This window comes from Symphalangus syndactylus, chromosome 12 (assembly GCF_028878055.3).
Source record: "Symphalangus syndactylus isolate Jambi chromosome 12, NHGRI_mSymSyn1-v2.1_pri, whole genome shotgun sequence".
Lineage (NCBI taxonomy): Eukaryota > Metazoa > Chordata > Mammalia > Primates > Hylobatidae > Symphalangus > Symphalangus syndactylus.
In genome coordinates, this window is record NC_072441.2 from 48,467,696 (window position 1) to 48,492,628 (window position 24,933).

The 24,933-nt window shown below is 44.0% G+C and overlaps 1 protein-coding gene across 6 annotated transcripts in view; it reads left to right on the forward strand.

The window, feature by feature from the left end:
- The window catches only part of SLC44A3 (solute carrier family 44 member 3), a 75,991-nt gene extending 51,551 nt beyond the window's left edge, over positions 1 to 24,440 (forward strand). For all 6 annotated transcript variants that reach the window (XM_063625556.1, XM_063625557.1, XM_063625558.1 and 3 more), the window contains 3 exons: positions 20,405 to 20,542; positions 21,682 to 21,918; positions 24,201 to 24,440. In XM_063625556.1, the coding sequence (XP_063481626.1) occupies positions 20,405 to 20,542; positions 21,682 to 21,918; positions 24,201 to 24,305 (480 nt within the window). In that variant the 3' untranslated portion in view covers positions 24,306 to 24,440. The remainder of the gene's footprint in view (positions 1 to 20,404; positions 20,543 to 21,681; positions 21,919 to 24,200) is intronic.
- The last annotated feature ends 493 nt before the right edge of the window (positions 24,441 to 24,933 follow it).

Sequence of the window (24,933 nt, forward strand, 5' to 3'; positions counted from 1 at the left end):
TTTGCCAATCAATAAAGTAGAGCCTGTATTATTAAAGCTTACTAAAATGTGTTCTTTATGAATCCAAATTGGTGTCTTAACATTGTTTCTTAAGGACTCAAACTCATTATTCTTTTCAGACATCTAACTGCCGAGGCAACGCCTGGTGACCTTGCAAAATTTGTGAATGTACACACACAGACAGTTGGGATTTGCAAACCGGAAAAAGAACACTTTGCTACCACCAGTGTTGCCTTGAGTTGACTGTGTTGTTTGGTTGCAGTCATTCTTGTCTTGATGTTTTACTTCTGTTGATTATTCCATTTATTTTTTTATTTATTATTATTATTATTATTATTATTATTTTTTGAGACAGAGTTTAGCTCTTGTTGCCCAGGCTGGAGTGCAATGGCACGATCTCAGCTCACTGCAACCTCCACCTCCCAGGTTTAAGCGATTCTCCTGCCTCAGCCTCCCGAGTAGCTGGGATTACAGGCATGTCCCACCACGCCTGGCTGATTTTGTATTTTTAGTAGAGACGGGGTTGCTCCATGTTGGCTGGTCTCGAACTCCTAACCTCAGGTGATGATCTACTCACCTCAGCCTCCCAAAGTGCTGGGATTACAGGTGTGAGCCACCACGACCAGCCTTTTGTTTATTCCTTCTTTTTTTTTTAAATCACTTTAAGCATTGCATTCCTCTTCAATGCTTTGTTATTCTTCCAGCAGAAGTGGGAATGGGTATAGGCAGTGAGCTGTGGGCTAGTGTTAGAAGTCTGAGAACCACCGTATCTATACCAGTCTCCTGGGAGAAGCTTCCAGGTAAAAATGACTTCGGTCAGGTATAGCAGCAGTTTGCCTCTGCCTTTTCATTATTTGAGTAACTTGGGTGAGTCCCTTAACCTTGCTGAGCTTCTGCAATATGAAAGGGTTAGGTTCAGTGACCCCCAAGGTTCTTGTGTGGCTTTTTGACTCTTGTCATGGCATCCAGCCCAGAGCTGGGGGCATGCACAGTGCCGCCCCACAGCATCAAAGCCATGATATGTTTTGTGTGGGAAATGGGGGGAGAGTGGAAAACAATATGAGCTGTTCATTTTCCTGTGGTGTTCCAAAATGACAGGCTCATTTCTCTTCATGATATACCTTGTATCCATGGTGAGGACTTATCCTAGAACCACAAAAATCAGTGAGGTTTCATGTTGCCTCAATTCTGAGGCATCGGAATCTTGTAGAGTTGTCTGAGAATGCGAATGAACAAAGAGGAGCCATCTATCTGTATCTACTTACAGCGATCCTGCCAGTAGTTCTGCTGTAATACATAGTGATAAATAAAATAACTGGTGATGACATGCTGGTCAAATGCCAGGCAGCTCGGTCATTCTCAACAGTAGGAGTGTACTGTAATGTCCAATGCCTTTCACAGCCCTTTTCTGCCTTGGGCTATTATGCAAGATAGCTGGGAGCCTGATGGATCTGTGCTGCATCCCCTTGAGGGGGAACCAAGTGACCCCGATGCACCTTGATGCAGTGTGTAAAGCGTGCAACCTACTTTCCTTTGTCATCCCTGTAGATAAGATCTAGTAAATACCTGTACAGATTGTTGCCTCTTGCTATTTGATCAGAAACGCCAGCAGCTTCCTGTCTTCCTGACTGGTGAATATACTGGTCAGAAAGGTCCCAGATAATCTTGTGAAGGTCAAGGCAGAGAAAAACCTGCTGCTTCTGGGGAAATACACACCTCTCTTCCCTTCTTACCTCATAGTGCCTCTCCCCAACCTGCTCTGCCTGCCAAGACTGTTTTTAGTGAACATAATATTGGTCTCTGTCTTCTAAGCCTTTGCGGCAGACTCAACTTTGTAGTATCTCCAAACGTTCTCTTCCCCCTCCCCTTTCCTTGTGGTTAGCTCTGTTTCAATGCCTCTTTCTCGTAGTCCATCAATAGCTAAAGCACTCAATGACTTTTCCACATCAGGTTTGGCTGGTTCATCCCAAGCCAGTCGGCAGATCTCCAGTGACTCCTCTTTTCTCCTCTCCTAGAGCAGCATGTGCATCTCAGAAAAAAAGTAAAAATATTGTGCAGTTTATCTCACTAGATTAGGAAAATGATGTAAAGTTTCTTAAGAAGAAACAGTTCTTTCAGAAGCTGGCATTGCTGTAATAGGTAGTCTCATCACAGAGCATCCAGACAGCCATTCTTTCAGTGACAGCGTTGGTTCTGAATCCTCCACCCCCGCTGACTGGTTTAGAACTATTCTGGGCAGCCAGCTGATGGTGAGAGCTCTGGAGAGATGCCTCGTGTGTGCATGCTTCAGAAAGAAGCTCACATGTGTGTCAATATGATAGTTTGCATTAAGGCCCATTTATAGACAATGGTAATCCCCACACCCAGCTGTTGTGTGGCACATGCTACTACCCTGGCTTTAGATAGAAAGGAATTAAGACACCTATTTGTCAGAGGCCCCAGGCTGTCTGGGAGAAAACAAACTGAATCCTCATGTTTCCTGGTGCATGGTTCAGAAGCTGCTAGGCATATGGCTGTGGCTTAGTGTGGCTTTCCTGGGAGCAGCCTCTCTGGAGCCTAGCTCCCACCTGCTGTGGGCATGTTACAAGACTCAGGGCTTAGGAGGGTGAGGCCCAAAGCCCTCTTCTCCAAGTGGGCCTTAGTGCTCAATCCTTTGGGGTAAGGCCCAGTGAGCAGCCGCCATGTTAAATTGGACTCTGAAGTGCTTCCTGACATGAAATTTCAGTGCCTTCTTGGAGAGGCAAGTAATGTTTGTTGAATGAATTATTGCATGAGAAAGGGAGGGAAAGTTATATAAGGGCACTCAGGCAATTAGGAACTTCTGCGAGGCAATTGAGTGGTCAGTGCAAATGACTTCGACTTCCTCCTAAGTGTGCAGCTCCTGAAGACAAGAATACCAGCCACTCACTGGCACTTACTATATACCAGGTAGTGTGCTACTTTATGTGTATTAACTACCTATAGCCTCACAAAGTAGCCTGTGTAGTATTTTTTAAACAGACGATAATACTTTGGTTCAGAGAGCTTAAGTAGTAACATGACCTAGGTTAGACAGGAGGAAAGTAGCAGAGCTCACTCTTGAGGTTTTGAAGACCCAGTAAGTCATTTCCTCTTCCTTGTCCAAGTTCTGAATAATTGTGAGATGTAAGAGTTAAACAGATGAAGATTAAAAATATCGCCTTGAATACGAAATCATCTGATTGGAAAATTACCACAGGAACAGCTGTAGGCAAGTCAGCTTGTTAATGTTTTACCCCGGAATCAGAATGACCAACCCACCCTTTACCAGGCCCAGCCAACAAGGTTAACCTCTCTATGGATCTGAGAAAGTGTGTTCCTGGTGACAGATGGATCCCAAAAGAGAGTGAGGAGGGCCTGAGCCCTCCTGCACTCTGCTGCTCCCCCCAAATTTGCCCAGTCCCTTAAGTTCACCTCCTTCCCTGAAACAAATGAGAGGTATTAGCCTAAAGGAAGTCCCTGACCACAGAAACCCAAAGCCAGGGTAATCAAGACTAGTGCCACACTGGGATTTAAACCCAGGTTTTCACCAGTCCACTAGGGCACTCCTTCCACAGGGTAGGGACTCAGAAGCCCAGAACTTTAGAGATCATGAAACAGCCTCCCCTCATAATAGTGGAATCTGGGGTCCAGAGGGCTTGAATGCCTCAACCAGGTTACACGGTGGGCAGAGCTCATTCTGATTCCATTCCCTATCCTGCGTCTTCTCTTCCTTGCCCTTCTGAGCCTCCTGGAGGACAGACAGGTTGTGTCACTTTACACAGTATGTCTATATGAGCTGCCCTGGGGTACCTTTTGGCGGAACTCTATGGAAATCTCCCCCATCTCTTGGGTAATATGGAAGACAGGTCCATGCTCATGGAGGCAGAAGGGTGAGGAACATTTGCATCCTGGGAAGTTTGGGGTCTCACCTTTTATTAATGGTAACAAGGGCAACTGGGACTGTTTCCAACAACACTAGTCGAAAAGGTCAGCTGATCCAAGGAGTTACCGTTTATGTAAATCTGAGCCTTCTTTCATAAGTCTGAACTCCATGTGGAACATGAAGCAATCCCTTTATGTTCTTTGTGCCTTCCTGTCGGGACATGTTCTAGGTACACTGGAAATATGCTGAGGGAGACTGCCCAGGTTTTTAACTTCAAGAGATCCACCTTTGAATCAGCACATCCAGTTTCCTCGTAAAGAAGGAAGCAGGTGACATGTGAAAACACTGTGTTCTGATGAGCAGTGTTTGGATGTGGGGATCTGGCAGCTCAGACTGACTCTTCCTATACCCTCCCACCACAGGTTATTGTGTGCGGTGGACACCACGCTGCCTGGGCTAGGCCGGGCTGGGCCGTCATCTGTGATCACAGCTAGGCAAGGGCTAGAGTGGGGAGGTGCCTCAGAGTGGAAAAGGGAACTTTCCAATCTAAGTTGTTAACATTACTCCCAGTGCTCAAGAAATGTGAGGAGGATAGATTGGCTTCAACGTTTCCCAAATTCACTTAGTGTGGAAAATGAAATGAAACCATTAAGTAGCTCCTACCCCAAATGTCCTCTTCCCTTAGGATAGAGAGCAGGATTCTTTGGGGCATTGCTCTTTGTCTGAAACAGTTGTTGTCCAAGGGGTCTGACTGCCCACCTTGAAGTCCATGCTCTTCTAAGCAAGGCAGTGACTGTGGGCACGTTCCTTGGCTGTCATTCTTATTTGTCCTAAGGCATTGAGACTTGTTGGGAGAAGGAAGTGATGATTGGCCAGAGACTAGAGAATGCATTCATAAAAAGAAAAAAGCATATGAAAGGAGACGTGAGTCACTGTGACTGAAGGAATACATGCCACTTTAATTTAGCAGTCACTAAGTCATGTCCTGCTATAAGCAGGACTCCCATGACACCCCAGGCCACCACCACCTGAGTCTCATCTTTGAATGACTTCCACATGCTATGAAGAGCAGCCGCAGATTCGGATGTGCGGATGATATTGTATCATGTCTCTCAACCTGATTTCTAACTTTGAGCTCTCATTCCACTGGATGGGTGGAAAACTTAATTTGTCATTCTTGAGCTATCCCTCCTTGGAGTTATATGAGGTTTCAGGTGTCCCCAGACATTAGCAGATATAGGTTGCCTTTGAGACATCATCTTCCCATCTTTATGGCTACTTAGGCCCTGCTTGGGAAGTAGGAATCTTTTACCTATGGTCACCTATGGTCCTATCTGCCTTGATGTGCTAGCACTAGGTGACTACCTGTCTTGGTCACCTAGAAGCCTCATGTCTCTGGTACCCCCTCAGTCCCAGGCAAACCAGGACCCTGGGAGTGGTCATAGAAGAGCCTTGCCACTTCTCCAAGCTGTGTTTAAAAAAAAGGTGGGGGGCAGACCTGGACCTTCAGTCAATACACATAGACCTTTGTTTCCTCCTCCCTCAGCCCAGGAGAGTGTCATTTTCTAATGTGGGGCTGGAGGAAGCCTGCACACTCGCCTGCTGCTTCAAGGTGTTTGGTCTGTATTGAGAAACGTCTTTCTTCACCTTTTCCTCTGGTAGTTAAGGGCTTAAAGAGCCTGAATTTTGGAAAACAAATGCCAGCGAGAATTGAAGACTGGATGTCTTCATGCCTCTACTCCCCACCTGGCCCCCTAACCTTAACTGGGGGAATGAGCACAGAGCCCGAGTCCTGCTTGAATGGGGAATGTGGAGAGAAGAGAAAGGAGAAAATACACAAGGAGGAGAAACAGAAGCAAAGAGAGCAAAGTCAACCATCATACATGTCTTAGTGGTGGCTGGACATTCCTCCTTCCATTGAGAGTCCCATCTCTACAGACATTTGAGAAACAAGTTTGTGAAAAGTAGAAGAGGAAGTGGCTAAGAGAATTTTGCTTCAAATAGCTTTCTTATCTAGGTGGGGCAAAAAAGTTCCCAAAAGTTTTGGCAAGTGGATCCAGGCTTTGACAGTGTTTCAAGTGGTTTCCTCTTCTCTGTCTCTTGCCTTCTACAGAATGCCTCAGTTGGCATGGGTGGGGTAGAGAGAGCATTTGCTAGACTTGCATTCATCCCAAGAACAAGACAGCTGAGGTTGAATGACTTCATCAGGATGCACCCCAGTGGGGGTGGAGAGGGGTGCTCTGGGTGTGTTTGCCATGCCCACGTCTCGCTTCCATCAAAGCAACAACAGAGAAACTTGGTTGGGGCCCAAAGAATGCAAGGCTCCTGACCTCGCTTAGTGCCCTGTCCCCAGTACCCAGCCTGGAGCTTGGCCAAAGCGGACCTTCCATGTGTGTCCATGGATTAAAGAATGAATATGAGGACCCGAACGGCCTCACTATCAGCCCTGGGTTCATGCTGCCTTCACATGCCTTTTTAACATATACCAAAAGGAGCAGGGAGGCAATAAAGGAAAAGTAAATACTAACTCAAAGGAGCTGACCTTTCTTGTTGGACCTGCTCTAACCACACTTAGAACTGACTGCAAGGGAAACTACTTTCTGAGCAGAAGATCCAGTGGAAAGAGGAAGCTAAAATGGGAGGGACAAATAGTCTTTGAGGTTCAGAAAGAAAATATCTGTCATGCTACAAAGCCACAGTAATGAAAATGGTGTGGTACTGGCATAAACATAGATACACTGTGCTACATAGATCTATAGACCATGTGAACAGAATAGGAAGCACAGAAATAGTGCCTTGCATATGTGGCCAAATGATTTTTGGCAAAGATGCCAAGACCACACAATGGGGAAAGGACAGTCTCTTCAACAAATGATCTTGGGAAAACCAGATATCCACAAGCAAAAGAATGAATTGGGACCCTTACCTTATATAGGAAAATTAAAATGAACTAAAGACCTAAAACTATAAAACTCTTAGAATAAAATACAGGAGAAAAGTGTCAGAACATTGGATCTGGCAGTGATTGCTTGGATATGACACCAAAAGCACAGGCAACACAATAAAAGTAGACAAATGGGACCACATGAAACTTAAAAACTTCTACACATCCAAGAAAATAGAGTGAAAATCATCCTATAGAATGGGAGAAAATAACTGTAAATTATATATGCTAAGAAGTTACTGTCCAAAATACATAAGAAACTTCTACAATTTAACAACAACAACAACAAAGAACCCGATTTTAAAATGGGCAAAGGACAGCCAGGTGCAGTGGCTCACACCTGTAATCCCAGCACTTTGGGTGGCTGAAGCAGGCAGATCATGAGGTCAGGAGTTTGAGACCAGCCTGACCAACCTGGTGAAACCCCATCTCTACTAAAAGTACAAAAATTAGCCAGGCGTGGTGGTGCATGCCTGTAATCCCAGCTACTTGGGAGGCTGAGGCAGGAGAATCGCTTGAACCTGGGAGACAGAGGTTGTGGTGAGCTGGGATCATGCCACTGCACTCCAGCCTGGGCGACAGAGCGAGACTCTGTCTCAAAAAAAGAAGAAAAAAAAAAGGCTGGGCACAGTGGTTCACGCCTGTAATCTCAGCACTTTGGGAGGTGGAGGTGGGCAGATCACAAGGTCAAGACCATCCTGGCTAACACGGTGAAACACCGTCTCTACTAAAAATACAAAAAATTAGTCAGGTGTGGTGGCAGGTGCCTGTAGTCCCAGCTACTTGGGAGGCTGAAGCAGGAAAATGGCGTGAACCTGGGAGGCGGAGCTTGCAATGAGTGGAGACTGCGCCACTGCACTCTAGCCTGGGCAACAGTGCGAGATTGTGTCTCAAAAAAAAAGAAAAAAAAAGGAAAAGGACTTGAAGAGACATTTCTTTAGAGAAGCTATACAAATGGCCAATACGAAAAGACACTTGATATCACTAATCATTAGGAAAATATAAATCAAAACTGCAATATATCACCTCACACCCATCAGGATGACCACTATCAAAAGAACAGAAAATAAGTGTTGTGAGGATGTGGAAAAGTTGGAACCCTGTGCACTGTTAGTGGAAATGTAAAATGTAACTGTTATGGAAAACAGTATGGAGTTTCCTCAAAAAATTAAAAATGGGCCTATAATACTATATGATCCAACAGTTCTGTTCCTGAGCGTATAGTCAAAAGAATTTGAAGTAGGATCTCAGAGTTATTTGCACACCCGTGTTCATCACAGCATACTCTCAATGGCCAAGAGGTGGAAGCGGCCCAAGTGCTCTCAGCAGATGAATGGATAAAGAAAATGTGATATAGCCATACAGTAGAATATTATGTAGCCAAGTATATTTCTTCTTTTCCTTAAAAAAGAAGGAAATCCTGTCATATGCTACAACATAGATGAACCCCAAGGACATTATGCTAAAGTAAATAAGCCAGTCACAAAAGGACAAATACTATATGATTCCATTCAGTATTTCCAGTCATCCATACAGTATGATTTCTTTCTCAACCTCAATACTGATTCCATTCATACAGTATTTGTCTACTTTTACTGTATTTGTCAAAGACAATATTTTGACTACTTTAGATACTTTAAATGCTGAATGTAGTAGTCAAAATACTGTATTTGACAACTGCAGTAAAAGTAGACACTGTATGAATAAAATCATGCAGTATTTGAAGTATCTAAAGTAGTCAAAAATCATGGAAACAGAATGTAAAAAGGGCGCTGGGGGCTAGGGAGAGGGGAAATTAGTGTTTAGTGGGTATAGAGTTTCAGTGTTGCGAGATGAGAAAGTTCTAGAGATCTGTTGCACAACAATGTGAATATACTTAACACTACTGAACGCTACAGTTAAAAATGGCTAAGATGATAAATGAATGTTCTACATTTTTTTTAACGACAAAAAAAAAAGCAAAGAGCTGATGTGGTGGCGTGCACCTGTAGTCACAGCTACTCGGTAGGCCAAGGCGAGAGAATTGCTGGAGCACAGGAGTTCAAGGCCAGCCTGGGCAATGTCACAAGACCCCATCTCAAGAGAAAGAAAAGATATGTTACTACAGTGAATGTCTCTGAAGCAAATGCCTTTAAATTATAAATGTTTTTCACTGCAAGGTGGACCAAGCTATGTTACCAAACGATAGTTATTCCCAGCAGCCAGTGACTTTGGATTTCTGGCCAGGCTGTCTGTCACCAGGCCTTCCCCAAGCAGCCTGGCAGGGCAGCTCTGGCTTCCCCACCCCTGGGCTCACCAACAGTGTGCTTGTGGAGGGGCATGCACCTGACTTGAAATTATCTCCCCAAAACATGCAACACATGAAAAACATGAATGTTCCAGTTTCCGCTCTCCATCTCTCTCCCTCCATTTCCTCAGTTCTGGGCTTCAAATCAGAGAAGGCTGACATTCTCTTAAGAACCAATCGGCCAGGCACAGTGGCTGATGCCTATAATCCCAGCACTTTGGGAGGCCAAGGCGGCTGGCAGATCACGAGATCAGGAGATTGAGACCATCCTGGCTAACACGGTGAAACCCCATCTCTACTAAAAATACAAAAAATTAGCCAGGTGTGGTGGCGGGTGCCTGTAGTCCTAGCTACTCGGGAGGCTGAGGCAGGAGAATGGTGTGAACCTGGGAGGCGAAGCTTGCAGTGAGCTGATATCATGCCACTGCACTGCAGCCTGGGCAACAGAGCAAGACTCCGTCTCAAAAAACAAAAAAGAACCAATCTTCTGCCAGGCGCTTTGGCTCACGCCTGCCTGTAATCCTAGCACTTTGGGAGGCCGAGGCGGGCGGATCACAAGGTCAAGAGATCGAGACCATCCTGGCCAACATGGTGAAACCCCGTCTCTACTAAAAATACAAAAAAAGAAAAAAATTGGCTGGGCATGGTGGCACGCGCCTGTAGTCCCAGCTACTCAGGAGGCTGAGGCAGAAGAATCGCTTGAACCCAGGAGGCGGAGGTTGCAGTGAGCCAAGATCGCACCACTGCATTCTAGCCTGGGTGAGAGAGCGAAACTCCATCTAAAAAAAAAAAAAAAAAAGAACCAACCTTCTAAAGTCTGTAAGTCCCATAGACATCCACTGAGTTGGCCCAGTATGCCGGGCACCATGGCAAACATTTGGCATACACAGTCTCAGTTTATCTTCTCTAGGACTCTGTGTATTAGGTAGGTATTATCCCCATTGTACCAATGAGGAAACTGTCCCCAGAGGATGAAGAGCACATCCAGGGTGACAGCACTACTATGTGGTCATCCTCGTGGCTCCAAAAGCTGTAGCCCACTGGCTTTGCTGTGCTGCCTGGAGTTCCTTGCCAAGGATAAGGGTAAGGAGGAGGAAACCAGGGAGTGGCTGGTTATAATAGGGACAAGCCCGTCTATGTCATCTTCCTTCTGAGGAAGCTTGAAGTCAGTAACAGCCCAGGCATTCCCCACCCTCTGTGTTTCCCATGTCATAGGTCCACTGTTTAATTTTGCCTTCAGGAAAACCAGGCCTTGCTTCTGATTTGCCCCTTTCCACCACTGATTATGCACAGGTCAAATGGGATTAAAGGATGTAATAGCACACCAACTGGGAAAGAGCTTGGGGGATGAAGGTGACACTTCGACATGGTCCTCTAACTTGGACCTGCCTCTTCATTAGGAATCATCGTTCTGGTGGGCTTTCCCTGCTGAGTGCAGAGCTTTGCTGGCAGATCAATGAAGGATCAAGTCCAGCAAGATGCCGTTGCCTAATGTGGCCTTTTCTGAATCTGTGGGAGGACAAGGCTTATCTAAAACAAAGAGCACTGGCTGTGAGCACCCGATTCCTGTTCCATCTTTGTCACTTCCTCTACCTGGTCACAGCCTGTCGAGATTGCCAATTCCTCATTGGTGAAATGAGAGCATTTTTCTAGGTGATATCTAGGATGCCTTTTAATCCGAACATTCTGCTGAAAGAATAAAGGGATCGGTCAATTGAATTTGGGTTTCATATGAAGAAATATTATTCAGAAGACATTATTGGTTTGCCAGAGCATCTTTCTTTATCTGTTCAACAAATACTAGCCCCACAGAGAGGCCAGGGGTCAGAAGGTATTTCAGCAGAGAGAACCGCATCTGTGAGTGGAGGAACCGCAAGGGCCTTCCAGGGTGGTGTGAATGCAGTGGCCCACAGCAGGTGTGTGAAGGGGCAGGCACGGGGGCAGTGCTGGATACACCTCATTAAGAAACAAAGACTAGGCTGGGTGCGGTGACTCATGCCTATAATGCCAGCACTTTGGGAGGTCAAGTTAGGCAGACAGCTTGAGCTCAGGAATTCAAGACCAGCCTGGGCAATATGGCATGAACCCATCTGTACAAAAAACTACACAAAATTTGCCAGGTGTGGTGGCGCATGCCTGTATTTCCAGCTACTCGGGAGGCTGAAGTGGGAGAATCACCTGAGCCTGGGAGGAGGTTGAGGCTGTAGTGAGCCATGATTGAGCCACTATACTCCAGCCTGGGTGTCAGAGTGAGACCCTGTTTCAAATAAAGCAAACAAACAAAGACAACTTAGATGTAGAGACTTTCATCAGCAAAGAGGCTATTAATGTTCAAAACCCTGACACAGTCAGAATAATGAAACTCACTAAAATCAGGATGCAGGAGAAGGCGTGAGAGGACTCATCTTTCTTATCTACACTGCCTAAACTTAAAACCCTATGTTAAAAAAACAATAAGTACTCTAACTTCCTAATGTTTCAGAAAACTTTTTTTAAAACCTGCGTCTTGTGTGTGAAGGTGCAATTTGTCTGAAATTTGGGTATCCCTTCAGTGTCAGTTTAGTTGCATTTTCTTTTGTTGAAGTCAAATGAACATTTGTCCTTTTTTTTAAAATACCACAGACAGTATGAGTTCATTACTGTAGCGCATGCTCTGTGTATCCGGCCTGCCTTTCTTCCTCTGTGTATATTCACAGAGGGGTGCTGGGGTGAGGGCCAAGCGATGTTAGCAGTGGTTATTTCTAAGGGGCGGGATCACAGTGACTTTCTTCCTTCTTTGTCTCTGTGTTGTTTGATTTTTTTTTATGATAAACATGGAAATAAGAAAGCCATTCTAAAAATTAAGCAAAAAGAAAAGTTTTAAAAGAGCAAACAAAACAGCACGACCCTGTTCGTGGCTTCATAGGCAGCTCTCATATTCGTCCTTCCTTCTTCCACCCCACCTCCCACCTGGCTGCAGCCCCAGGGGACTGGCTGGCTTCCCTCCTCACCATCTCATTGGATGTTTGTTTGCATCCTGGTGACCAGTGCATTCCTGAAGGGATCTGAACGGTGAATGCAGGGCCCTGGAAGGCCCAGAGGCTGTGCACTGCCTCACTCCACATGTGTTTGTGATAAAAACAGGGCTCAAGATGAAACTGGTCTGGGATGGTTCCTGCCAGTTTTACTGTAGGTCCAAGGAAGGCCCCTGGATGTATGGGGATGTATCTGGACTCGGATTTCACTGTATTTTTTTTCAGTTCTGAGGAAAGTATGAATGCCAGTGTTATTTATTCACTGTTCAGTTTCTCAAGTTTGTTTTAGTAGTTCTTGCTTTGAGAATAAATATCGGAACTCTGTGAGGAAGGCGTTCCAGAAATAAAGCTGGCTATTCATGGCATGGTTTTTGGCAAATACCTTCCCTCCACTACGGAGGGAAACTCTGTTTACCTTTTTGAAGAGTCGGCAGAAACCCAGGTTCACAGTTCTGCCACCAAAAGAAGAAAGCAGTTCAGTTCAGTGAGAGGACAGACTCAGCATGATGGACAAAAGGCTGAGCTGTGCTGGCTAAGCATTTAATTTCAGGAGTAAAAAAAAAACGCTTTTTCTATGTTAAAGCTGCAGTTAACATTCTTGGATAGCTCTCACAGTAACTTAAAGAAGTAATCTAGATTTTCTCTTACCTAAAAGGACACTTAAATCTCATTTTCTTCAATAATTAGAATTTTCTATAAAATGAGAAAAATACCAGCCAGGCGCAGTGGCTCACGCCTATAATCCCAACACTTTGGGAGCCCAAGGCAGGCAGATCACATGAGGTCAGGAGTTTGAGACCAGCCTGGCCAACATGGTGAAACCCTGTCTACTAAAAATACAAAATTTAGCCAGGCATGGTGGTGGGCACGTCCCAATTACTCAGGAGGCTGAGGCAGGAGAATCACTTGAACACAGGAGTACAATCACACGATTGCACTTCAGCCTGAGCGACAGCGTGAGACTCCCTCTCAAAAAAAAAAAGGCGGCAGGGAATAATACCACCCATGGTGATTATTTCACTGAGTTGTGGTGAAAACAGATGAGATCTAATGAGATGATGATCTGAGGGTGGCTGGCCACGAAGCACAAACATAAAGCATCATGGAACATTGGAGTTGGTGGATGTCTTTTCCAAGCAGCAAAGCGAGGGCCCTTGAGAAGTGACGTGATTTGGTGGAAGCCATTCCGCAAGTCTTTGGAGGCAACATGACTGGAATCCAGCCTCTTTCCACTAAGCCATCCTGCCACATCCTCAGCTGTTTTCAATGGTGCATCTCATGAGAACACCACTTTGTTATTTTGAACTTTCCAGGAGAAAAAGCACAAAGTACAGCAACATCTATACTTGCGTCCATAGATGGACGCAACATCTATGACACGCGTGGGACCGGGGGCACACTACTTTACCTCTCTGTGCTTTAGTTTCCTTAACTACCTCATTGGGTTGGAGTTAAGAGGACTAAATGAGTGAATGTGTTCGGGGAGAGGTAGCATAGAGCCTGGCACATAGTACCTGCAAGATTAATGCCATCGTTATTTATTAGTAGCGTTATTATTCATTTACACACAGAAGTTGCACAGCTGCCCACTGACTGGAAAAGAAAAAGGCCACAGATGGAAATTAGAAAGTTGTAGCTACCGTTAGGTCTGTGCCAAGGCATTTGGGATATATCACTAAGGCATCCACTGAGTTGGGGGTGGAGGGGAGCCAGAATGCCTGGAGGAGTTACTATTCCTAATACTCCTATTTTCTCCCGAGAAGAACTCATGGTCTTTGCGCCTAGCCCCTGGCTTATGACTGCTGGCGGGTTGGTGTGCTCAATGGCTGCATGGCCACCACAGCATTTCCACCCAACTCCAGCAGAGCCCCATAGGCATTATAGAGGTGCTTGGGGAGTCTCCTAGGCTTGAATAGGAATGAGCCTTGGAAGGTGCAGAGCTTCGTGGCTCAGCAGAAGATGGTGATGAGGGAGATCTGACCTGAACTTCCCCAGGGCAGCCTGGGAGAGCTTCCAGAGGCACAGGCTGAAAATCATGAGTCCTCCTGAAACTTCCTTTCACTGCCCTGCCCCTGCATCAGCCCCACCCACCGAGGGCTGACTCCTGACTCTTCCAGACCTGTTTCCCATTTCTCCTCTGCTAGGGCCCTCCAGTAGCCTGCTGGTACGCTCACGTCTGTGGCTCACGTTGCTGGCTCTTGCTGCCGCCTCCTGCCCTGCTGGAGACAGGCAACACTGGGGCCAGCTCACATGCCACTTCCATGAAGCCTTCCCTGATCCCTCCTGCTGGGCCCTCTCTTCCCCTCTCCCTCCAGCTTGTGGTTCTGCTCTTTGTGGCTCTCACATGTGCACTTGTGCTATGTATTTCATTGTTTTGAAGTCCTCACACCCACGCAGGGCGTCCTCATTGTGTTCTTCCCCCAGTGCTTCTCAGCCACTCGGGACAGTCCCAGGTGACCAGTCCATTAAAATCTGAAAACTAATCCACCTGTACCCGGAGGGAGTCCTGAATCCCAAGCAGGGGAATGAGAATTGGGACGTAATATTGAGATACTACCAATGCCAACTTGGGAATCCTTCCTCGTATCTATCTTGTGTGTTTATAGCTTCAATTTCAAGACAGAACTATTCACCCACCTGTTTTGTGACGCTAAAGTATGCACACTGAATTTTGGGAATAAATCAAAAGCCGAATGCCACTACCTCCTGCTTGCTTGTTTAAAGGTTAGCCTTTAGGATCTCTTAACTTCCACAACCAATAAAACGTGTTTCCTAATCCTTATTATGGCCAATCATTTCCACATATTGTTAGAGTCTGCAGATTACCTTGGCACGTTAATCCTGAGTTCTGTCATCCCAGGCAAATACAAATGCTCAGAACAAGGACTTACGATGAAAATGTTAGTGCAATCCATCTTCCAGCTGCCTGACAAGCAGTTTCTACTCAGAATAAGTATAAATTAGCTAATGCTGAAGCTGCAGAAATGTTTAATCCGTATCCTGTGTCTTGAGTGATTCCTCCCTCCTCCCCCTATTCATTCAGATGTTAATTCTAGATCTCTCTGTTGCACTCAGGGTTGAATCTGGTAAAATGCTAGTGGTATGGTGCCTGCAGGGAGGCATATATAATTTCTCTATTAGAGTGGTTTTAATGCCCTCTTTCAGTGGGCCTGATACATAAGAAAAGATAAATGCTTATGAGCCCCCAAACTCTTTGGAGTCAACACATGCATGAGAATGTATAATACCTTTTTAAATTTTAATCATTTTAGCTAAAGAGCGAAATCTGTTTTTACTGCTTATGAGAGATGGTGCTAAATTAAATATGAGGCAGTGGTCTGTAGAAAAAGAAGTCCCCACAAAAACAGTGCTTCCCCATGGGAAGCAAGAAGCACTTTAGGAAGTTTAGAGTGGGGAAGTGATGGGGTGGTGGGCTGGAGACAGCCTGAATGAAGACAGGAGGCAGAGACAGAGGCCGAGCAGCAATGGTGGAGCTGCTGTAACAAAGTGAGACGATGCTGAGGGCTGGCATGTGGTCTAAAAAGCCCTTTCCTGGATCCCTGTGGGTGTGAGGGATTAAAGCCTACAGGGAAAGCAACCACAGGCCCCTGCCACACCTCCTCAGGTGCTTAAAGAGTTGCCTCTGTGTTCTCAGTTGTAAATGAGAACATCTTTGGTGATGTCTGGATGATAATAACCACTCTTTATTACACATTTTCTGTGTGCTTTACAGGGAGTATGTTCTTTAATCCTCCCAACATCCCTTTGCGGTAGGCGCTGTAAGTTCTTTTATAGATGAGGAAATTGAGGTCTTAGAGAGGTTAGATCATTTGCCCAAGACCAACAGCTAGTCAGTGGTAGAACTGGGATTTGAGCACAGAGACAGTCTGGCTACAGAGCCTGTGCTTACCGTAACCACTATGCTTTTAAATAGCAATTTTTCCTAATGAAAATTGATAGTGTAATGTCCAGAAGGTTAGAATTAAAAAAATAAAAATAAAACAGTCTCTGTCTCATGGATTCACCAGGGGACTTGGGGGAAATGCCCTTGATCTTGGGTTTCCAGTCTATAAAAGAACAATTATGCCATTCTTCACCCACCCATCCTACAGATGTGCTTTGAGGATGAATGAATAGATTGGTCATCAGGGCTTTGAAAACCCAAGATGATTGAAGATGCCTAGTTAAATAATATGAGTAAATGAGTTTCCACATCCCTGCACAAGACTCAGGCCCCCAAACTGGAGCAGCTTTCCAGCAACAGCTGGTTTGAGATTTTCTTTTTTCTTTTTTTTTTCTAGTACCAGTGTATACATTCTTTTGTGTTTTTTTTGTTTTTTTTTTTTTAATTATTATACTTTAGGTTTTAGGGTACATGTACACAATGTGCAGGTTTGTTACATATGTATCCATGTGCCATGCTGATTTCCTGCACCCACTAACTCGTCATTTAGCATTAGGTATATCTCCTAATGCTGTCCCTCCCCCCTCCCCCACCCCACAACAGTCCCCGGAGTGTGATGTTCCCCTTCCTGTGTCCACGAGTTCTCATTGTTCAATTCCCACCTATGAGTGAGAACATGCGGTGTTTGGTTTTTTGTCCTTGCGATAGTTTACTGAGAATGATGGTTTCCAGTTTCATCCATGTCCCTACAAAGGACATGAACTCATCATTTTTTATGGCTGCATAGTATTCCATGGTGTATATGTGCCACATTTTCTTCTTAATCCAGTCTATCGTTGTTGGACATTTGGGTTGGTTCCAACTCTTTGCTATTGTGAATAGTGCCGCAATAAACATACGTGTGCATGTGTCTTTATAGCAGCATGATTTATAGTCCTTTGGGTATATACCCAGTAATGGGATGGCTGGGTCAAATGGTATTTCTAGTTCGAGATCCCTGAGGAATCGCCACACTGACTTCCACAATGGTTGAACTAGTTTACAGTCCCACCAACAGTGTAAAAGTGTTCCTATTTCTCCACATCCTCTCCAGCACCTGTTGTTTCCTGATTTTTTAATGATGGCCATTCTAACTGGTGTGAGATGGTATCTCACTGTGGTTTTGATTTACATTTCTCTGATGGCCAGTGATGATGAGCATTTCTTCATGTGTTTTTTGGTCTTCTTTTGAGAAGTGTCTGTTCATGTCCTTTGCCCACTTTTTGATGGGGTTGTTTGTTTTTTTCTTGTAAATTTGTTTGAGTTCATTGTAGATTCTGGATATTAGCCCTTTTTCAGATGAGTAGGTTGCAAAAATTTCCTCCCATTCTGTAGGTTGCCTGTTCACTCTAATGGTAGCTTCTTTTGCTGTGCAGAAGCTCTTTAGTTTAATTAGATCCCATTTGTCAATTTTGGCTTCTGTTACCATTGCTTTTGGTGTTTTAGACATGAAGTCCTTGCCCACGCCTATGTCCTGAATGGTATTGCCTAGGTTTTCTTGTAGGATTTTAATGGTTTTAGGTCTAACATTTAAGTCTTTAATCCATCTTGAATTAATTTTTGTATAAAGTGTAAGGAAGGGATCCAGTTTCAGCTTTCTACATATGGCTAGCCAGTTTTCCCAGCACCATTTATTAAATAGGGAATCCTTTCCCCATTTCTTGTTTTTGTCAGGTTTGTCAAAGATCAGATAGTTGTAGATATGCGGTATCATTTCTGAGGGCTCTGTTCTGTTCCATTGATCTATGTCTCTGTCGTGGTACCAGTACCATGCTGTTTTGGTTACTGTAGCCTTAAGCAAATTTCACGCATGTTCTGTGTAAGTCCAAAACCAAAAGTTCCTTGTGGAACTTTTTTTTTTTTTTTTTTTGCAGGAAATTCATCTGATGTCTGACTGAAAATCTCTAAGGCAAGCATGGTGCCCTATCAGGGATATGGTTTCCAGCCTTTTGTCTTTTTTTTTTTTTTTTTTTTTTTTTTTTGAGACGGAGTCTCACTCTGTCACCCAGGCTGGAGTGCAGTGGTGCGATCTTGGCTCACTGCAACCTCTGCTTCCTGGGTTCAAGCGTTTCTCCTGCCTCAGCCTTCCCAGTAGCTGGGATCATAGGCATGTGCCACCACGACTGGCATATATATATATATTATTTTTAGTAAAGACAGGGTTTCACCATGTTGGTCAGGCTGGTCTTGAACTCCTGACCTCGTGATCTCTCCCCACCCCCGGCCTCCCAAAGTGCTGGGATTACAGGCATGAGCCACCGTGCCTGGCCCAGCCTTTTGTCTTTAAGAACCAAACATTCTTCTCTTGCTGGCCTTGAAGAGGGAGTTTGGTAAATTGGGTCAGTTAATTCTGCTCCCTTAACCCTATGCTTGTTAGTGGTCTTCATCTCTTCCACTTACTCTGTTAGGACCTGCACCATAGGAGGCTGATTACTGCAGTAGACTCCACACTGATTTCCTTACGATGTGTTTGAAGGGGTGTACAAAAGGGTTAATTTGTATATCGTGAAATAAAAAATTTTCATCCTTTATCCAAACCAAAAGGAATGACAACAGCGCAAGCAGGTAGTATTCTCATGTATTTTCCCAGGAAAGTTATAAATTCTTGTTGTAATCTGCAGTGCAAGTAGCATTTTTAAAGATTTCAAGAGACATAAATGGTCTTGAAATGTAATAATAAGGGGAAGGTATTTTGGAAAAAATGACCTGAGAAATCATCTCATGTGAACAGAATCACACACACACACACACACACACACACATTTGTAGTCTTTGATATAGTAATCTTGTTTCTGAGAATTTATGCTTAAGAAATTATCTAAAATCAGGAAATCAAGAGTTCACTGCATAGTTGTTTATAACAGCAAAACATTTGAAACAGTCAACATGTCCCAGCTACACACATGCACGTACACATGCACATATGTACATCCCAGAATACGCGTTAAAAATTAAAATTATAAAAGCCATGTAGTAACATAGAAATGCTTATTATACAAAGAAAAAAGCCAGATATATAATCATGACACCATAACAGTTACACTGTATATTTTTTATTTCTAGCTTTTTTTTTTGAGATGGAGTTTCGCTCTTGTTGCCCAGGCTGGAGTGCAATGGCACGATCTTGGCTCACCGCAAACTCCGCCTCCCGGGTTCAAGCAATTCTCCTGCCTCAGCCTCCCGAGTAGCTGGGATTACAGGCATGCACCACCATGCCTGGCTAATTTTGTATTTTTAGTAGAGACGGGATTACTCCATGTTGCTCAGGCTGGTCTTGAACTTTTGACCTCAGGTGATGCTCCCGCCTCAGCCTCCTAAAATGTTGGGATTACAGGCATGAACCACAGCGCCTGGCCTATTTCTAGAATTTCTATTCAGTTTGTTTTCTACTCTGCCTCTTCATTTTTCATACTTTTCTGTTTATTCCTTATGGTCACTGTTTCACTATTTTCTTAGTACCTTAAACATACCTCCCTAAATACTTTTTTCGCAGGTTGTTCTCAGGGTAGATTCTGTTTGTTGTGATGTTCATTTCCATGGGTCCTGTATAAAATTTTCCTGTAAGCTCCTCGTCTTCTCCAAGGGTTGTTATCTGTAGGACTCCTCTATTCCCTGGCCTGGGAGGTGGCGATGTTGCTTTGCCTTTGCAAAACCCTAGTAATTTTAACAGTCCCAGGCACATAGTGCATTTCTGTACCATCTTCCTGGAATGGCTGACTGAGGCTGAATTTAGTATGAATCCTGAATTTGTTGATGGAGCTCACTTCCCTAGCAAGGGCCTAATTGCATGCCTGTTGCACCTTTGGGTTCAGCTCTCACAAACCGTTAGATCCTGCTTGCTTTCTGGTACCTAAACTTCCTTTCCTGCCCTCAAATTCTGTTGTGCATTAAAAAATAACTTATTGCCAGGCATGGTGGCTCTCGCCTGTAATCCCAGCTACTCAGGAGGCCGAGGTACAAGAATTGCTTGAGCCCAGGAGGCAGAGGTTGCAGTAAGCCAAGATGGCACCACTGCACTCCAGCCTGGGCAACAGTGTGAGACTGTCTCAGAATAAGCAAACAAAACCCTTATGCTTTACTTATCATTTCCACATGTTTGTAGTGGGACATTGATACTAACCATAAGTACCTATTTATCTTTTCTATTTGCTGCAACTATATGAAAATATATATGGATATAATCAGACTGGAAAGGACTTTGAAAATGGTGTTTGTTATGGGTAGAGAGAGTAGGTTTATTGTAACTCTAGTTTGCAAACACTCTGTATTAATATATTGCCTTAAAAACAATTATTATAAGAATTATCTTTTAAACAATTCTCTTCTGTTTCAGAATGCATACACTACAACTGCTATTAATGGGACAGATTTCTGTACATCAGCAAAAGATGCATTCAAAATCTTGTCCAAGAAGTCAAGTCACTTTACATCTATTAACTGCTTTGGAGACTTCATAATTTTTCTGGGAAAGGTGAGATATCGTGAGTAAATAAAGGAGCTTGGGATTCTGAAAATTAAGCCATACAACAATTGGTTTGAAAGGGAACTGTATTTCTTGAGTACTTATTCTATAGTGGGTGCTGTGCTTCATTATCTCATTTAATCCTCAGTCCCATGAGGTATCCCTATTTTGCAGAAGAGAAAATGAAGGTTTAATAACCTTTCCAGGGTACTACAATAGGTAGAGCCAGAATTTTAATCCTAGTCTTACTCTCTTACCTGTGATCGGTTCTACCATTCTGATTCCCTCTTTTTCAGATCTAAAATGAAAATGCTACTAATCTCAGAAAATGAACGTTTGTGGGTTTCTCATTAAGAATATATGGAAAGAGTATTGAAACCTGGACTGGGCACGGTGGCTCACACGTGTAATCCCAGTATTTTGGGATACCGAGGCAGGCAGATCACTTGAGGTCAGGAGCTTGAGATCAGCCTGGCCAACATGGGAAAACCCCATCTCTACTAAAAATACAAAAATTAGCCGGATGTGGTGGCAGGCGCCTGTAATCCCAGCTACTCAGGAGGCTGAGGCAGGAGAATCACTTGAACCTGGGAGGCGGAGGTTGCAGTGAGCCGAGATCCACTACAAACATGTGGAAATGATAAGTAAAGCATAAGGGTTTTGTTTGCTTATTCTGAGACAGTCTCACACTGTTGCCCAGGCTGGAGTGCAGTGGTGCCATCTTGGCTTACTGCAACCTCTGCCTCCTGGGCTCAAGCAATTCTTGTTGCCTGGGCAACAGAACGAGACTCTGTCTCAAAAGAAAGAGGGATGGTTTCTAAAAAAGTTTTAAAGTGGATAGGCTTATTTTGGTGTTAAGTGAAAAAGCAGAAAAGTTTGTGAGATACTATTACATTTATATAAATACAAAAGCTAGGCACAGATAAAATTACATATAACCTTCCTACTTACCATTAGCTGGGTTTCCTTTTGATACAGCTTTTCATTTTTTCCTCTTTCATTCTGCCAAAATTTCTGACAAGCATTCTTTACAATAGTGCACACACACGTTGCACACATGAACATATATTAAACCATTACTTGTAACTGACAAAACCATCTAAGCAACTGATTCATAAAGATTTTCAACAAACTCTTCTTTTGCACAGGTGTTAGTGGTGTGTTTCACTGTTTTTGGAGGACTCATGGCTTTTAACTATGATCGGGCATTCCAGGTGTGGGCAGTCCCTCTGTTATTGGTGGCTTTTTTTGCCTACTTAGTAGCCCATAGTTTTTTATCTGTGTTTGAAACTGTGCTGGATGCACTTTTCCTGTGTTTTGCTGTTGATCTGGAAACAAATGATGGATCGTCAGAAAAGCCCTACTTTATGGATCAAGAATTTCTGGTAAGCAAACATTTCCTTTCCAGTTGCAATCTCCATGCTTGCAATCTCGAAAGTTTTGTAAAGCCGCACACACAAAAGAGGCTCATACCCAGCCTCTCTCTTCTAGAGGGCTCTGAGGCTTCTACTACCCCAGGGCCTGAAAGTTGGATTTGGGCTGAACTCTCCAAGGCTGAACCCACCTCCCTTTCTGAGAACCTTCCCCCTGGAGAAGTGAAGCTGAACAAGAATGCTGATCAGATGGATTCCTAAGTAGCAGCAGCACTTCTTACCCTGGGCAGAAGATGTCCTGAACACAGTAGTTCAGGTCCTTTTGGTGCTCATGGCATGATCTGGCCTTTTGGGTGGTCTAGAAGTTTAACAGTTGATCTTTTTCTAAAGCATTTTTGCATCTCCAAGCATGATGTTCATACCCACTATATTAGGGAGAGCACATTGTGTGCTCTTCTGTGCCAGTATTGACAGATCTGCAATTCTCAGGCCCTTTATTAACACCAGTGTGAGAAAAGCCACACCCTCAGCGGAGCGCCCATACTGCTTATATCTGGAAATAGCAAGCAGCTGTTTGCAACAGCCTTTGCAACACAGTTGTTGCTTATTTGCCTTATCCTGGGTAGACAGGGATATTTTAACAGCTGAATGATGTCTCATCTCTTTTCCTTGTCTGAGTTATATTTTCATACTTTTCTTTTATTCTGTTGCCATAAAAATTAGGTGTTAAAGCCCTTTTAGCTTTAAACAGAGCATTTAATGCACTCTTTAGTTCAGCAGGCACTCAATTTTTTAAGTTTGCACTTCTACAGTTTAATGTATCCTCGTCCTTCTCTATATAAAACATAAACTACAAATTTTACTTTTTTTTTGAGACAGAGTTTTGCTCTTATTGCCCAGGCTTGAGTGCAATGGTGCAATCTCGGCTTACTGCAACCTCCACCTCCTAGGTTCAAGCAATTCTCCTGCCTCAGCCTCCCAAGTAGCTGGGATTACAGGGGTGCACCACCACACCTAATTTTGTATTTTTATAAGAGACAGGGTTTCACCATGTTGGTCAGGCTGGTTTTGAACTCCTGACCTCAGATGATCCATCTGCCTCGGCCTCCCAAAGTGCTGGGATTACAGTTGTGAGCCACCGCACTCAGCCAAAATACAATTTTTACTTTTTACTTGTTTATTGACTTATTTGTGTGTACTCTAAGGAAAGTGCTTATGATGGTGGTATGTAGCTAGCCAGGTCTCCATCCCGATTTACTTTTCCAGTTAAAAATCCACCTTGAAGTCTGGGCACTGTGGCTCATGCCTGCAATCCCAGCACTTTGGGAAGCCGAGGCAGGTGGATCACGTGAGGTCAGGAATTCGAGACCAGCCTGCCCAACATGGTGAAACCCTATCTCTACTAAAAATACAAAAATTAGCCAGGCGCAGTGGAAGGTGCCTGTAATCTCAGCTGCTTGGGAGGCTGAGACAGGAGAATCACTTGAACCCGGGAGGTGGAGGTTGCAGTAAGCTGAGATGGCGCCATTGCACTCCAGCCTGGGCGACAGAGGGTGACTCTATCTCCACCCACCCCCCCCCAAAAAAAATCCACCTTGAAATTTACCCCTTAAAATAGTTGTTTCAACAGGAAAAACTTTCTTAAGGATCCAGTTATCTGAAATTTAAGGCCAAGAACTTGTAAATGGCTATCACTGGGACTCAGAAATTGATACTCCAGAATACGGCACTTTGACATGCTGAACTGAAGAAGCCTCAAGGTCTCTCTGACCTTCTCCCAAAGCACAGGATGACGCCATCATCTGAATGAAATCCCCTTATCTGCCTGAAGTCCAGACCCACCAAAGAAAAAAACCACCTCTGGCCCCTTTCCTGAGTTTTCCATGAACTGGACTTATATAGCAGAAACAAAGACTAAATTCGGTCAACACACCTGGACAGACTTTTGTCACAAACCACTGTCTGCTCTGCGGGCCCAACAGACTTTGTTCCTGGCCATTAAGTGTTCTTCAAGCTCATTAAACTCCCCTAAAAGTAATTTACCACCCCCATAAAATCATCCACACTTCCCCATCTCCCTTTCCCCAAAACAGAACTATCTGTACCCCATTTAGACAATCACTGTGATTCTCCCCTGTGCTTTCTAATTTATATGCCATTCCTCCTGTTAATCTGCCTTTTGTAAGTTAATTCTTCAGCAAACCGTCAGAGGGCAAAGAAGTTTTCCCTCGGCCCTTACATTATCAACAGTGCAGACACATAATACTATTCTAACTTGTTTTTTTGTTTTTCAGAGTTTCGTAAAAAGGAGCAACAAATTAAACAATGCAAGGGCACAGCAGGACAAGCACTCATTAAGGAATGAGGAGGGAACAGAACTCCAGGCCATTGTGAGATAGATACCCATGTAGGTATTTGTACCTAGAAAACATTTCCTTCTAAGAGCCATTTGCAGAATAGAAGACGAGACCACTAGAGAAAAGTTAGTGGCATTTTTTTTTTTTAAAGACCTAATAAACCCTATTCTTCCTCATTGTCTTTGTCAGTATTGTTTGACCAAGTGACAATACTGGAACTATATTAGTTTACCTTTTTTTGTACAAATTAGGACAGAAAAACTCTTCTAAAACCATGTTTATATGCATCAACTTAAAAAGTACACTATATAAGAACTGAGGTAACTTTGTAAGTGCACAACTAATAAACCTTTTTAAGGTAAGGATTTTGTTAGCAGAAATCTCTGGATTTTTTTTTTTTTTTTAAAGAGACAGCGTCTCACTATGTTCCCAAGGTTGGAGTACAGTGGCTATGCACAGGTGCCATGCACAGGTGCCATCATAGCTCACTGCGGCTTCCAGCTCTTAGGCTCAAGTGATCCTCCTGCCTCAGCCTCCCAAGCAGCTGGGACTACAGGCATGCCACCATGCCCAGCTTGGAACGTTGCTCTTATACAGAGTAGGATACTTCCCTACTCATCCAATCCTGGAAATATGCTACATGGATTAATTTTTCAAAGTACAATTCTTA